The sequence below is a fragment of the Talpa occidentalis genome, unplaced genomic scaffold, assembly GCF_014898055.3.
Source record: "Talpa occidentalis isolate TD23 unplaced genomic scaffold, MPIMG_talOcc4v2.1 talOcc4.5, whole genome shotgun sequence".
Taxonomy (NCBI): Eukaryota; Metazoa; Chordata; class Mammalia; order Eulipotyphla; family Talpidae; genus Talpa; species Talpa occidentalis.
Window position 1 is genome coordinate 33,848,321 of NW_023604861.1, and position 14,692 is coordinate 33,863,012.

Genomic DNA, 14,692 nt, shown 5'->3' on the forward strand with positions numbered 1-14,692 from the left:
CTAGTAACTTAGTTCACTGCATACAATGAGTCTAAAGGTTTATTCCTTAGACTAGAGAATTTAAAATATTGTGCTCTTTGTCTTAGTGTTTCCTGAAAATAAATATGTAAAAAAAAAAATAACTATACATAGAGGCCTTACTACAGAGGGAGGCATGATATATTGAGGATAATATGGAAGCTTTAATTTTTATGCTTCAGAAAACCACATAGAATCGTGCTCAGCTTTATCATCCATATGGGCCAGGGAGTTTTAGTTCTTTTGTTAGAGGGGCAATATATGTCAGAAAGAAATACAGTTTTCATATGTCTTTCATATGTTAAAATTCATAAAAGGAAACAGAAAAGGAACAAACATCCATATTAGATTAGAAACACTGAGGTCACTTGAAGTGCCTCTGCAGCGATAAAGAGAAATTAGGCTCATTTGAACAGAAGTCCACTAAAACTCTGTGCAGTGACGGAAATGCTCTATGTCTGTGCTGTTCAGTGTGCCCCATATGGGACTATTGAGCCCTTGAAATGTGACTAGAGTGACTGAGGAATTGAATTTTAATTAAATTTAAATATCCTCATGTTGCTAGTGGCTACCCTATTGGATAGCACAGATCTGGAGATAAGCTATTTATGTAATTTTCCTTGTGCACTTGTTTTGAGCCTCCACGTTCTGGAGTCTCTCTAGGTATGGCTGCTCTCTCCATCAGGCTGTGAATTTCTGAGGGTGACAATGTATTCTATTTCTGTGGAACCTTCAAATGAGACTCAAAAGTGTATTGGAATGCATGCGAAGTAGATTTGAATAGTAATAAAAGAATAGGAAATTAAAGAATATGAAGTAAGATGCATGAGCCTTTACCGTTCATTTTTCAGAATAGGAGGTCAAGTACTTTGAGTGTCTTTATGCACCTTCCTTTTGGAAAACAAGAAGAGGTGCAAGGGCTTCTCCTTGTCCTTAAGTTGCTGAGATTCCATTTGTAAAACATCATTTAGTGTACTCTAAAGAATAAATGACACCACCAGCTCATAGCTAATTAAGACCTTAAGTACGTAGTATACTGGTAACACGCCACTTGAGTATGGTAGATGATGTATATCTTAATTCACTCATGCAACATATGTGATGCTGGCTAGCACCATAGTAATAAAAGGCATATGGGAGAGAGACCTAGAAAACAAGTAAGTTAAACAAAAGATGGCATCAATTCAATTATGAAAAAAATAAGGGACTGATCTATAAAGATCTTTTACATGCAAGCTGGTCAGAGAATGTCTTTCTGAGGTGGCGAAGTACAGGAGACCGAAAGGACAAGGAAGTAATTAAGAGAGGCTTTGGCATTGGCGTTGGGCTGAGCCCCACTTGGGCAGCAGAGACCCTGAGGTGGGGAAAGAGTGTGGCAGGAGCGTAAAGTTAGTTTGCTCCATGGACTTTGGAAAAGATAATCAAAATGTCCTCTAAACATGTAACTTTGCAATGTCTCAGTTGCACAGCTTGACTTATAAAGAAAGTGGTTGGATATGTGAGACTGGAACTCAGGAAAGTGGAGTGTAAATATTTACTGTGAATTTTATGTGGGTTGTACACAAAGTTCTGAGAATGGCTAAGAGCCAAGGGTGGGATGTATGTATATAAAGAGCTAGAAGAGTGTCCAGAACAAATCCCGAGGAATGCCAGCACTTGTATGTGGTCCAGAAAGGGAGAAGTCAGGAAAGCTTAGAGTGGCCAGTGGGCAGGGGAACCCAGAAAACTTGGTTTCCTGAAACTTATTGAGCAAAAGTATTCGAAAATAAGGGAGTAGCAAATCACCTAGAATGATCCAGAGAGAACGGGGTTGGCACTGGCAAGAGGAGTGTGTTGTCCTTTTAGAAAGGCAGTTTTTCTGAGTGTGGGTAGCAGAAGCAAAAATGAATGAATGAATGAATGAATGAATGGTGTAGCAGTACCAACTCTGCTTGTGATGAAATTGTTTGAGAGCCTTTGCTCCAAGAGAGAAATTCATGTGACTTTAGTGATTCCTGGGGTCAAAGTAGTAGAACCCAGTGATCAAATAAAAATGGGGAAGGAAACTTGAATTGACCCTTGAGAGATGAAATCATTGCATTTGTTACAGAATAGGCAACTTTTTTGAAGAGATCGTTAGGAGTGAACGTAGCAGTAAGCTTAACTATTAAATTTATTGGACTGCTTTGCTTACTATTAGTATTTAAGGTGAGAAAAGCTGATGGAAGACCTGAAATGTGACCATAATTTCTCTTTGCTCATATATTGTGTGTCTATATTTAAAATGAGTAATTCAGTTGGTTCTTTCTTGAAATAACATAAAGTGGTCAGATTTGATTTTAAGAAACTTACTGGTGACGCAGGTGGTTGAGCATAGCTGTCCATAGCCTCTGTAGTGTTGGTTCAATCCCCGCCAGCCTCGAAGCAACCCACATGGCCAGGCGACCTCTCCTGTCTCGCCTGCTGCTCCCCTCAGCAGTGTATTTTGTTATTCTGTTCCCCACTCTGTCTCTGGTGAATCCTCTCACACTCCTGAACATCTGGCCTGTACCCCAGCTCTTATATAAATAAAATCTTAAAAAAAGAAAGAAACTGTTGTTAAGAAACTTACTGATATTTTGTGTTTTAAACTATTTGATAGTGAACTTAAGTTTGGATCAGATTACATATTAGTATATATTTTTTTTAGTTTATGTTGTTGCAAATCCATGTTCTCTTACTATTCTTTCATCTAAATATCAAGAACTCACATTTCTTGAGTAGTTCCTTTATTTCTCATCATTGCAGTTCATCTGATTTTCATATTAGAATAGTTTCTCTAGACATTGTATATCTTTGGCTATGTTACAGCTAAAAAGTGAAGAGAAGAATAGACCACTCAGTTTGTTACTCTACTGTTTCTTCTAATATTAGAAGTGGGAATAAATGACTAGTTTTAGATCTGTAATTTCTTTAATAAAAGTTAATTCCTGGAAATTATACAATGGTGGTTGTATTTAGAAGTTGGGTAGATTTTCAGTCAGAATATTATTTAGTTCTTGATTTCCTTGTCTGACTGTATGATTTTGTATAATTTTTGTGGATAGTCCATTGAATAGCGTGTGGGTGTATGTTTGTTTTGCCCTATAGGGCATGCTAATTGCTTTGTAGTCCCCCATAGAACTGCTCATTTTAAGCATTTAGTCACCTTGCTAAGGATAGGTGAAAATGAAAACTTAAAATAAGCTATAATTATATTCTGCATTGGTGATATATTACACTGACAGAGGAATGTAAATTGGATCTGGATATTACACAGTATTAAAGCTGACCTTCTAAGTTTAAGGTATGAAATTTGTTATTTTGTCACATGTGACCAGTGATGTATTTTTTTGCTCCTTTCAAGAAGCCTCTTATATTGATTTTTAGCAAAATAACTTTGTGTTTCTCTAGGCATTTATGTGATTATTCTTTTGGGTAATTAAAAATAGTTTTCTTATTACACGAAATTTAAGTTCATTTATATATAAGTAAATACACAAAAGAAAATGAAGACAAAAAATAAAGTATCTATGTAGGCACTGTAACTTCTTGTGTGTGCCTTTGTGTGTGTGTATGTATGTGTGTCTATTGAAGAAATACTTGTCTAATGCTGTTGGTTGTTTATTTGAAAACTCTTGTTAAAGCATGGAATCATAAAATAAATGATTCAAATATACCTGAAGCTTTTTTATTCAAGACATAAACTTTTTTTTTTTTTTTAAATATTTGATGTGGAACTTACACTTTTTCTTCGTGCAGATACAGGCTGATTATATAATCCACACCAATAATACATTATTGTCCCTGCACTGACATCTGAGGAGTTGTGAATGTATTCCCCTAAATCATATGCAGTTTTGTAAACCAATGTTACCTCAATAACAAAAGGAAAACATATAGGGAAGAATTAATAATAATAGAAGCACACATTCAAGACGGAGGATGAAAAAAGGAAAGCAAATGTAGAGATTTTTACAAAGTTTTCTTTGTAAAATTCTTTTTAAAAAGTCTTTTGGAGGGCCTCCCCGGTGGTACAGCAGTTGAGCACTGGGCTGCGAGGCTGCCCGCAGGCTCTGCAGCCCCGATTTGTTCCCCCGCCGCCGGCGAGGGTCCCACCAAAAAAAAAAAAAAAAAAAAAAAGGGAAAAGAAAAGAAAAAAGAAAGTCTTTTGGATAATATCTCTCAGTAATTTATATTTGTCTACATCAACTTTATAGCCCTATTCAAAATGTCATGTTTTAAATAACTTTTTCAATAATTAGACTTAGTATTCATGGAAATGGTACATTTTCCATGATATGCTGTTTATATAATTTTCATTACATATCACAGTAATAAGGACAATTGGCAAATTGATTTTAAAAGCAAACCAACTAACTGCTTCTTCTTGGGAACAGAGCATGTGGATGTATGAGAGGAGCAGAACTTGAATGTTCAGTGTACTCTGGGTGTCAGTCAGTGTTTCACACATGAAATGAAATACAACATGTAATTTAATGAGTTGATGAGATTAAAGATGAATAATGTGTATAGTTATATATCCATGCACATTTTCCATTGCTTTTTATGAATTAACATATTTTTGAGAAAAAATTGAAAATACCATGTTATCATTGCTGCTGCTTAAACTTATGTTCACATGTTTCCATGTCAAGCTTGTGGGGATAATGTTCTTTGATTTGGGATTTTTTTTCTCTAGCCACTGTCTGGTTAGGTCACCATCTTACCTGTTCCTTTAGCATCCCTAGCTTTTGTCATAGTATAATTATTCTGTTTGATGCTTTATTTGCTTTTCCTTGTAGTCCTGCAAATTTCTCCCATTATCTCTTAATCCTCTTTCTGTTATCTCTGTTCTTACTACCTCCTTTCTCCTTTACTGTTTCTGCAATCAGAATTTCACTCCTACAGTGATTCACAATGTTTTTGGATTTGGATTTTTAGAATGCTTTTTAGCCTTTATTTTATTTGACATTACTTGAGCTGTTCACTCATGAGTCTTCTTTCTTTTGAGACTTTTTCTTTAGAGTTTCTTTCACTTGGTCTACTTTTACTGCCTTTCCTTAGGCACATCGATGTGGGAGCTACTGCCTATTAACAATGGAGTTTTCTGGGAAGATAGAGTAAATATACTTTTGCCTATTTCTCCTGCTAAATGCAATTAAAAACCCTAAGCATTATATATGAAACAAATGCAAGGTGGGACTTAGGCTAGGAACTTGGACACAGAGTGAAAATAGGAAGTTTAAATAAAATCCAGTGTCTCTTAACCCATACTCCCAAGTTTCCAGATACCCAGTATATAAAAACCTGTCTTACCAAAAAGCAACAGGATCTCAAACAGAATGATAAAAGACAATTGTTACCTACATTGAATATCAGAGATAGTAGAATTATCTGACAAGGGTCTTTAAAGTAACCATCATAAAAATGTTTAAACAAACAAGAATATGCTAAAACAAAGAAAAAATTAACTCTGAACAAAGAAGTAGAAGAAAGTTTATAAAGATTCAGTTTAGCATTAAAAAAATATAATAATTGAGGGCCTCCCTGGAGGTGCAGGCTGTTGAGTGCCACACTGTGAAGTTGTCCGCAGCCTCTGCAGCGCGGGTTCGATCCCGGCTGGCTGGCGAGAATCCCACATGGCGCGGCAGACCTCTCCTGTCTTGCACACTGCTCCCCTCAGCAGTGTGTTTCAGTCAGTCTGCCTGTTCTGTTCCCCGTTCTGTCTCTGGTGAATCCTCTTACCCTCCTGTGCATCTGGCCTGTAGCCCAGTTCTTGTATAAAAATAAAATAAGTCTTTAAAAAAATACAATAATTGAGGCAAAAAGTTTATTAGAAGATCTCAACAACAAAATGAAAGAAAAGAATTAGTGAATTGTAACATAGAATAATCAAAATTATCCAGTCTGAGAAACAGACAGAAAAAGGGGAAGAAAAAAAAAAAAAAAAAACCAGAGAGAAAAAGGAAAAAAAAAAAGCTCAGGGAACTGAGATTAATCAAAGATTTAACATTCCTGTCACCAGAGTTCTGGAAGGATTTGAGAAAGAGTGTGGGGAAAGATATACGAGAAGAAATAATAACTATACATCCCAGTTATGGCAAAAGATATAACCTACAGATAACAAGAAATTTTATCAAGAACGGATTAAACACAAGGAAATTCATTCTGAGACTTGTAGTGGTCAAACTTGTGAAAGTTAAGGACAGAAAAGAATGTGTTGAAAACAGCAACGGCTAGCACTTTAGTCTTTGGGGGACAAAACTCAAATGACATTGGATTTCTCATCACAAAGAGGCCGAAAGCAAACGGTGAAAGTTTTTCAAATGAAGCAAGTAATGGTCAGCTCAGAATCTATATGCTTATATGAAAATACCCTTCAGGTATGAAAGGGAAATCAAGGCATACTTAGATGTAAGAAAACCAAGAGAATTTCTGGCCAGCACACTTACTTAATAGAATGACTGGAGGACATTTTCTATACAGAATGGAAATGATAGTAAGAACAAGGAACCTTGGAATACTAGGAAGAAAGTACAATATAAAAACAATTAAGGGTAAATGCCCTATACTTTTTCCTTCTCTTGAGTTTTCTAAATTATGTTAGATGGTGGAAGTGAAAATTGTAACACTGATGTGGTTCTAAATGTATATACAGCAAATACTTAAATCAATTATACTAGAAATGGGGAAGTAAAGGGACATTAGTTTGCTAGGCCTGCCTTAACAAAATAATACCCTGGGCAACTTACAACAGTAGAAATGTATTTTCTACCAGTTCTGGAAGTTAGAAATCTTAAGATCAAAATGCTGACAGGGTTGGCTGCTTCTGAATCTCTTTTCTTGGTCTACGGATGGCCACTGCCTTGCTCTGTCTGCACATGCCCTTCCCACGTGGAAGTCTAAATCATATTCAGGTAAACCACAGAGAGGCAGGAAAAAAAGTAGACAGACATAAAGCAGAACAAATTAAAAAATACTAGGTAGGAAACCTTAACCTAGCAATAACAATAGTATGTGACTAGTTTAAGTATGGCAATTAAATAGTTAAATATGGCAATTAAAAAGAGACTGATAGATATATCCTTTAAAACTGAGGTCACTTCAGCTGTTTTGTCTTCAGAAGTAGATCTTGCATCTTCTGTTCCCTTAACCCCATAATTATAGACTTTATTGCGGAAATAATTTTGCTCAGCATTTGCTTCAAACACTAGTCTGTGATCTTTTCAAGGGCAGACATGTTTTATTCAGTTCTGTGTTTCTTATACGTAGTGCAGTATCAAGCACACAGTTGAGCCCTTACTAAAGGCTGACTGACTTCCTTAATGAACACTTGAGTTTTAGTAGTAATGAAACATCACCCTTTCAGCAGCAGTCAATCAAGCCCTAAAACATGATGTAGAAGGACAGGGACTCCAGATTCATCATCCTTGGCTTGGTATAGATACATACCAGTTTGGAAATCAGAACTGAAGTTTCTGGCATGAAGATAGAGACAGCTCAGTGATGCTGCATAAATTTCATCATCTCTTGGTGTCTCTCTTTCACATGTAGGAAGTAAGGGCATGAACCCGGGCATCAGCAGACCTTCCTATTTCTCTGCATGTTCCTTTCTGTGTATGTAATAAATGAGTAAAAGAGATTCAGTTTCATTCTGAAAGCATATATTGTTTAGTCTGTCCCAGGTGCTGGGAATTAAAAAAACATAAATGGTTTCTATTCTCCTGGTATATGTGACCAGTAGGGTACCCTTACTCTCAGGTAGGTTTAATCCAGTTGTGATAATCCATGATGCACATTTGTCTTTACTAATTTAGAGCACATTTGGGAAGAGGGATTAATAACTGCAACTTACGTCTGAGGGGAAAAAGTAGTGTTTTGTTGCTTTAGCCAGAAAGTAAATTTGAAACCTGAATATTGCATCTTCTGCTTAATAGGTGACTATATTGGCTTCATCAAGCCTACAGTGGGGAACCTCCTGTGTTTTTGATTTGATCCTATGTCTTAGGCAAAACTGAATTTCAAAGCCGAAGCTGCTTTGAACATTAAAAGATGGTGTGAATGTTTAATCCTAGAGGCATGAGCATGCATGCACGAACTCTCTCTCTCTCTCTCTCTCTTTCCTGTGTTACCTCTTCATCTCCTCTTTTCTCTTGTATTGAGACCCCTACTTGGAAGTGCTAAATGGTGTAACACACTTAAAAGTTTTTCTTGAAGTAATTAAGGCAAAGAGTTTAATATTTCCTGTTACAGAATGTTAAGAGGTTGATTTTGTATTAAATGAGTACTTAGCACATTACTTTTTGCTGTTTTAAAGCAATTTTCTCCAATACATGTCATACTAATCTGTATGTCGTTTCTATTCACGAAGAAGATACATTTACACAGTGCTTATTCATCCATGAATGCAGTTTATAGTTAAACAGCATAATGGGTGATGATACTATGCTGACAGGCACAGAATAAATAGTGCAGACTTTGTTTTCTTAAGATTGATCATTCATAGATCAGTTGATAATTCTTTTCCAGATTGCTTCTTACACTGATGATGAGAAATTTTTTACTTTTGTAGAAAGCTATGGATTTTAATAAACCTCTGTCAGGTCTGTAGACCTCTCTACTCAATATCACTTTTTATCTTGAACATCTTTTCCAGAAGAGATAAGATGTTATATTTGCCCCATCCTTAAAAGTAATGTTGCTGAAAATAGTGGTGTTGGGGTAAAAAATTTGAGAGAATGGGTTTGTGAGTGACAATTTCTTAGTACAACTGTGTGCTGACCTTGCAAATTTTTGAGAAAACTGGGAGCCTTTATGTACACATTTAATTTGTTTTGCTATTGCCTTTTTGATCATTTCTTTCTCTTGCTATTTTATTAGTAAATAGGTTAGTGTTTCTTTTGTTTTCAGGCATCTTAGTTTTGTCTCTGTGCCTCCTGTCTGACTCATTCTTGGTATATTTATTAAAAGTAACATGTAATGTGACTTTCAAAAGACTGTGTGTGGTAACCTCTGTGGCTTTATTGTTGAGAAATTTTATTTCCACCATGAGTTAAAAGAATACAACTGGACACAGCACCTCTTTACAGTCAATTTTAATACGTTTGTTGTACAAACTGTTCTATACTAATCTATATAATAAACTTGGATGAATGTAGTTCTACTTTAATGATTCCTATTTTGCAGTGCAGAAGAGTTATCTAGTGGGTGCAAAGATAGTTGATTTGAGATTTTCTGTGGATCCTAGTAAACCGGTTGTAATATTACATTAGGGGTTATGCATTTTAAAAAGAATTATGTTCTAGAGTTGAACTTTTATTGGTAAATTTTATGTAGTATATGGGAGGTGTTGACTTGTTACGATGCACACCTGAACCATATATATATATGTATATGTATTCTAATGCTATATTACTTAAATAAAAAGATAAATATAGAAAACTTTGGGCCTCCCTGGTGGCGCAGGCGGTTGAGCACAGTGCCATGAAGCTGTCCGCAGCCTCAGCGGTGCCAGTTCGATCCCCGCTGGCCTCAGAGCAACCCACATGGCGAGCAGACCTCTCCTGGCTTGCCTGCTGCTCCTCTCAGCAGCTTATTTCGTCAGTCTGTTCTGTTCCCCGCTCTGTCTCTGGTGAATTCTCTCACCCTCCCATGCATCTGACCTGTACCCCAGTTCTTGAATAAATAAATCTTTAAAAAAGAGACTTATAAAAACCTTTAACTAGAAAACAATATCATGTTCTATTAATGTATCAGAGCTTATTTTTTTTTTTTTAAAGATTTATTTATACATGCACTGGGTACAGTCAGAAGCGCGGGAGGGTGAGAGAATTCACCAGAGCCAGAGCGGGGAGCAGAGCAGGCAGGAGGACCGAAGTACACTGCTGAGGGGAGCAGCGGGCAGCAGGAGAGGTCTGTGCGCCATGTGGGACCCTCCTCCAGTGGCCGAGGAGCAGCCTGGGATCGAACCGGCGCTGCAGAGGCTGCCGGCAGCTTCACAACCCAGAGCTCAACCCAGCGCTCAACCGCTGCGCCACCGGGGAGGCCCCAGAGAGCTTATCTTGATTTACTTGAATTGTTTTGCTTCTAAGACTTTCTCGTGGTCTCCAACACAAGTATAATAAGTATAAAGTCTTTTTGTTATATTTACATATTTTTAGACCACTTCATATATTTTGTTATAAGATAGTTTTAGGAAAAGTACCTTTATTCTCACAATGATTGCTGCTGATAGCAGTATGAATAATCCTAAACCATTTATCTTAGCTGTAGAATATCTTTATGGATATCCTTTTGAATATAGAAGATTGTTGAAAACTTCACTATAGACAAAATACTGAATCCCTAGCATAAGGTACTAACACAAGAAGATCTGATACAGTCTGTCTACACCTCTCAGTACCAGCTCAAGTAAAACTCTCGATTGTTCCTTATGTGTTTGGTTTCAAGCTTCCATACTACCTGTGAAATAAGAATAGATACAGAATAGGATGTCAGCAAGGCAAGCAGTTAAGTGTTAGGCTTGTTGGTATCTGCATGAACCATAAAAGCAAACCTGGAAATGCCTACAGATAATCTGTCCACTTCTGAATTAGAATCCTGCCTTGAAAATACCAACTTTAACTTTCTTCCTTACCTGAATTATAATAGTGATCAGTCCTTCCTTTATAGACAAGTTATTTTTCCTGCTTGTTTACTCCATACCCTTCACTGAACAGAGAAGAACTGAGTAAAACAGTCTGATGAGATGGGTTTTTTAAACAGTATTTTTATTTTTCATATAATTATGTTGCACTTGGTTTTTACTCTGATTTTCTTGGAAACAGATATATCTTAAGTAGGAAATTAGTATTGTGTCCTGAAATGTGAGTTAAACTTGTTTTTATTCTTTATAATGTCCTTTGGATTGAATAACAGTTCACTTTTACATTCCAGTTTTTTGAAAGCCACACACAAATCATATATACAAACCATATGTGTGTATACACACACACACACTCACAGAGACACATATATACTTATGTATCGTAAGGCATATTTCCCTTATTGTTCTAGGTTTTCGAATCACCAAATTATATTAATTTTTGCCAAGGAAGTTTTCCTATAATCAAGGAGAATAGTGGTGTACATACAGTACTGTGATTATATCAGTGGTTTTGTGGAGTAGAGGTGGTTTGGTCAAAATGAAAATACTTGTTTATAATGTAATAATGAAATTTAAAAAAATTGATCTTTGAAACAAGAAATTTTTAACATTTACAAAGATGTATTTTAGTGGTTTGGAAAATTCTTTAAAAAATACTTTTTCAATATTTTGATTAACTTTTTTTTTTTAAAGATTTATTTATTTATTTATACAAGTACTGGGTACAGTCAGAAGCGCAGGAGGGTGAGAGGATTCACCAGAGCCAGAGCGGGGAACAAAACAGGCAGATAGATGAAATACACTGCTGAGGGGAGCAGCGGGTGGCAGGAGAGGTCTGCGCACCACATGGGACCCTCACCAGGCGGCTGGGGATAGAACTGGCGCTGCAGAGGCTGCGGGCAGCTTCGCAACCCAGCTCTCAACCGCTGCGCCACCGGGGAGGCCCTTGATTAACTTCTTGGTAATCTTTTTCTTTGGGTAGATCTGAGTCTTCCCTCCTCCAATTAATGCACCACTGGTTTATCCCATCTTTGCTCTTTCTTTTATCATTAACTTAATGAATCGTGAATGATTTTGTATATGGTATTATTCTTGTATTTGTGATTTGAATGTAATAAGTATAAAATATTTGTGATAGCACTGTTGTGATATTCCAAATAAGAGCACTAAATTAATATAGAACTACCTCTTATCACCTTTTCAGTTGGGTGCAAAGCTTTGGACATGAGGGCCTTGGATTATTACTAGACATTTTGGAAAGACTGATCCATGGCAAAAGGTAAGTATTATTAATTAATTACATTCAATTACGCTACATTTGCATGTTCAATTCCAATTGTAACACAGATGTTTTATGCCAATGCAGTCAAGAAAAAATAGTAAAGAAGAATCAGCACAAAGTTATACAGTGTCTGAAGGCCTTGATGAATACACAGGTATGTACATAGGTAACTATTTTATATTTGTGCTTTACCAGTTCATGCAGAATTCTTAAGAACCATAGTTGTATAATGAAGAATTTGCACTAAAGTGATACATTGTTTTGTATGGCGTTCAATACATGATGAAAAAAATGAATAGTATTGATTTTTTTATTTCTGTATCAGACTATCAGCAGAAGAAACTTGGGGAATGAAGGGACCTTTTTTCTGCTTAATTACTCTTCCCTTTCTCCTGCCTCCCTCCTTTCATCTTTTTTACTTTTCAAAAGTATATCATAAATAAGCTTTGAAATCATACATGAGTGTTACTTGTGGTCTGCTGTAATATTTACTACCAAGGAATTAAGTTGGTATGACTAAATTTTACAGTCTAGGTATTTAAATCTGTAATGAAATGAATGTAAACAGATATAACAGGTCCTAGAAATGGAATAATGATGCTTAGTACATGTAATAATATTGAGACCAAATATAATATGGCAAATCTGCGGAGTTTGCATATTAAAGAGGCCATATTGCTAGAGAAAAATACTGGCATTAGATTGTGCTTACAGTATTTCCTTCCTTGTATATTGTCAGTTGCAGAAATTAGCTCTATCCCATGCTATCTCTGTGCTCCAGCCCCAGAACATGTCTACCTCATGATGTTTCCAGTAATGATAGGCGTTTCAGTTGCTGTTAGACATCAGGAGAGGGCAATTTACATGTGATGATATGATTTGTGTTATATAGCTCAACTATCTGTATATTTTGTTAATTTTTATTGTTTGCCTTTATTTTCAGGGTTAAACCTGTAGCACCAGCTTAAGTAATTAACATATTTCTTTTTACTAAATGTAGCAAATACTTGCATTTTCTAATTATTTTTATCTTACTGATTTCTGTATTTTCCAGCATTTTCTAGAACTAATTTTTCTATTTTTGACTGAGGATACATTTTTTCTCCCAATCAGGTATGATTTTCAAGGAAGATCACGAGTCCTTTCTATATGGACTCGTCCTATGATGGTTATTTTTTAGATATATTAAGTAACCTTTTGTAGACTGTCATAAGTGGCAAGTAAATAAAAGAAGCAAAACTGCTGATAGGGAGAGGTCTTACACTTGGTGGACATAGCATTCCTTTACTGACAACATAGAAATTGAAAACTTCACTGGTGATGGAAAGACTGAGAGTAGAGGAACACCAAGAACATTTTTTTCCAAACCAAAGGGACTCATGGATCTTTAATTTGAGAAGAATTGAATATTTGGAAGAAAATGAAATTTGGGATGAGAAGTTGATTTAGTTAACAGGAGCATAGTTTTGATCCCTTAAATTTTTGTGTTGCTTTGAGGTGGGCACCCACTTCGAGGTTACTTTACTCCTGAAGTGCCCCCTTACCCATGCTAATGCTGCTGCTGAGATTAACTCACCTTGGGCAGTTGTCTGGCACCAGTATTCCTAGTATTAGCCTTCCAATGCAGAGGTTTAAATTACTTAAATACTTGTCCCTGCCTAATATATCTTCAGTGGCCTGAAATTCCATCTGTTAGGTAACAGTAGGCCTCATATAGAATGCAAATGGAATGTGACATTGTCCTTAGTTTAGAACACATGAGTTTTAATATGCTTCAGAGTGAGGCCTTGACATTCAGTAGAGAGACATCCTAGACCTTCCAGAATTTGTCACCACCTTTCTAACCTTATAATAGCTTTAATTTAATGTACTTTTAAATGCCAATACTGGTAAGTTGACTGTTTCTCACGGAATCAACATTTTCATTCGTAATTGAATGGGAGTAATTTTATACAATTAGGCAGCCATTGTTTTTAGTTTTAGATACTTTGTACTGCTGTCTGTCCTCATTCTAGTCTTAAAATGTACAGTTCACATTTTTATGTTAGCATAATTAGAGACTCCTGCCTCTAATGGAGCATTGGGGGTCACAGCATGATCATCAAAACTAGGAAATCAGACACCGTTCCTGTTCCACTTTTCACACATGATGGTTTAGGGCGAGAGGGCTTGACAGAGAATGTAGGTAGTGTGACGTGGAGGAAATGAGTCTGAATAACCCTGAAAGGCTGGAGAAGTCATCCTGATTCCAGAGGGCAGGTACTGCCCAAGGACAGTCAGTGGCAGGAAATTAAGAGGAACTGTTGGAGACAAGTTTTACTCAATCCTCAGGTTTGTTAGGACAGAACCAGCCCTTTGGTACTTCATGATCATTGATTGACTTTTTGATTTGCAACTGAGTGGTCCTTTACACTCTGACAGTTCCCTGGAAGGATCATCGAGGCATATTGTAGTCTCTGGCCTGTGCCTGCTTTTTGGCTCTTTATTTCTAGTTATGAACAGCCCTCGGCATCACAGAAGTGAGCTTTTTTTTTTCTCCTCTTTGTAAACCTTTCTCTCTCTCCAAGGAATGTAGAAGTCTCTCCAAAGATTATGTCCCAGGGCCTTTGACCCTTCTGCATGTGTTCCCTCCTTTGCACCCGTATTCTTTAGACAGTAGTTTATGCAAATGCAGTGTTTCACTAGTGTGAAGACTTCTTTACATAACTACCATGTACAAGATAGGAAGGTTGTGAGAATTTTGTAGC

General features: G+C 36.5%; 1 protein-coding gene across 1 annotated transcript in view; it reads left to right on the forward strand.

Annotated features, from left to right (window-relative positions):
- DIAPH3 (diaphanous related formin 3) overlaps nt 1-14,692 on the forward strand; it is a 454,058-nt gene that overhangs the window by 118,456 nt on the left and 320,910 nt on the right. Inside the window, 2 exon segments of the mRNA XM_054701595.1 lie at nt 11,868-11,942; nt 12,030-12,099. Of these exon segments, the coding sequence (XP_054557570.1) occupies nt 11,868-11,942; nt 12,030-12,099 (145 nt within the window).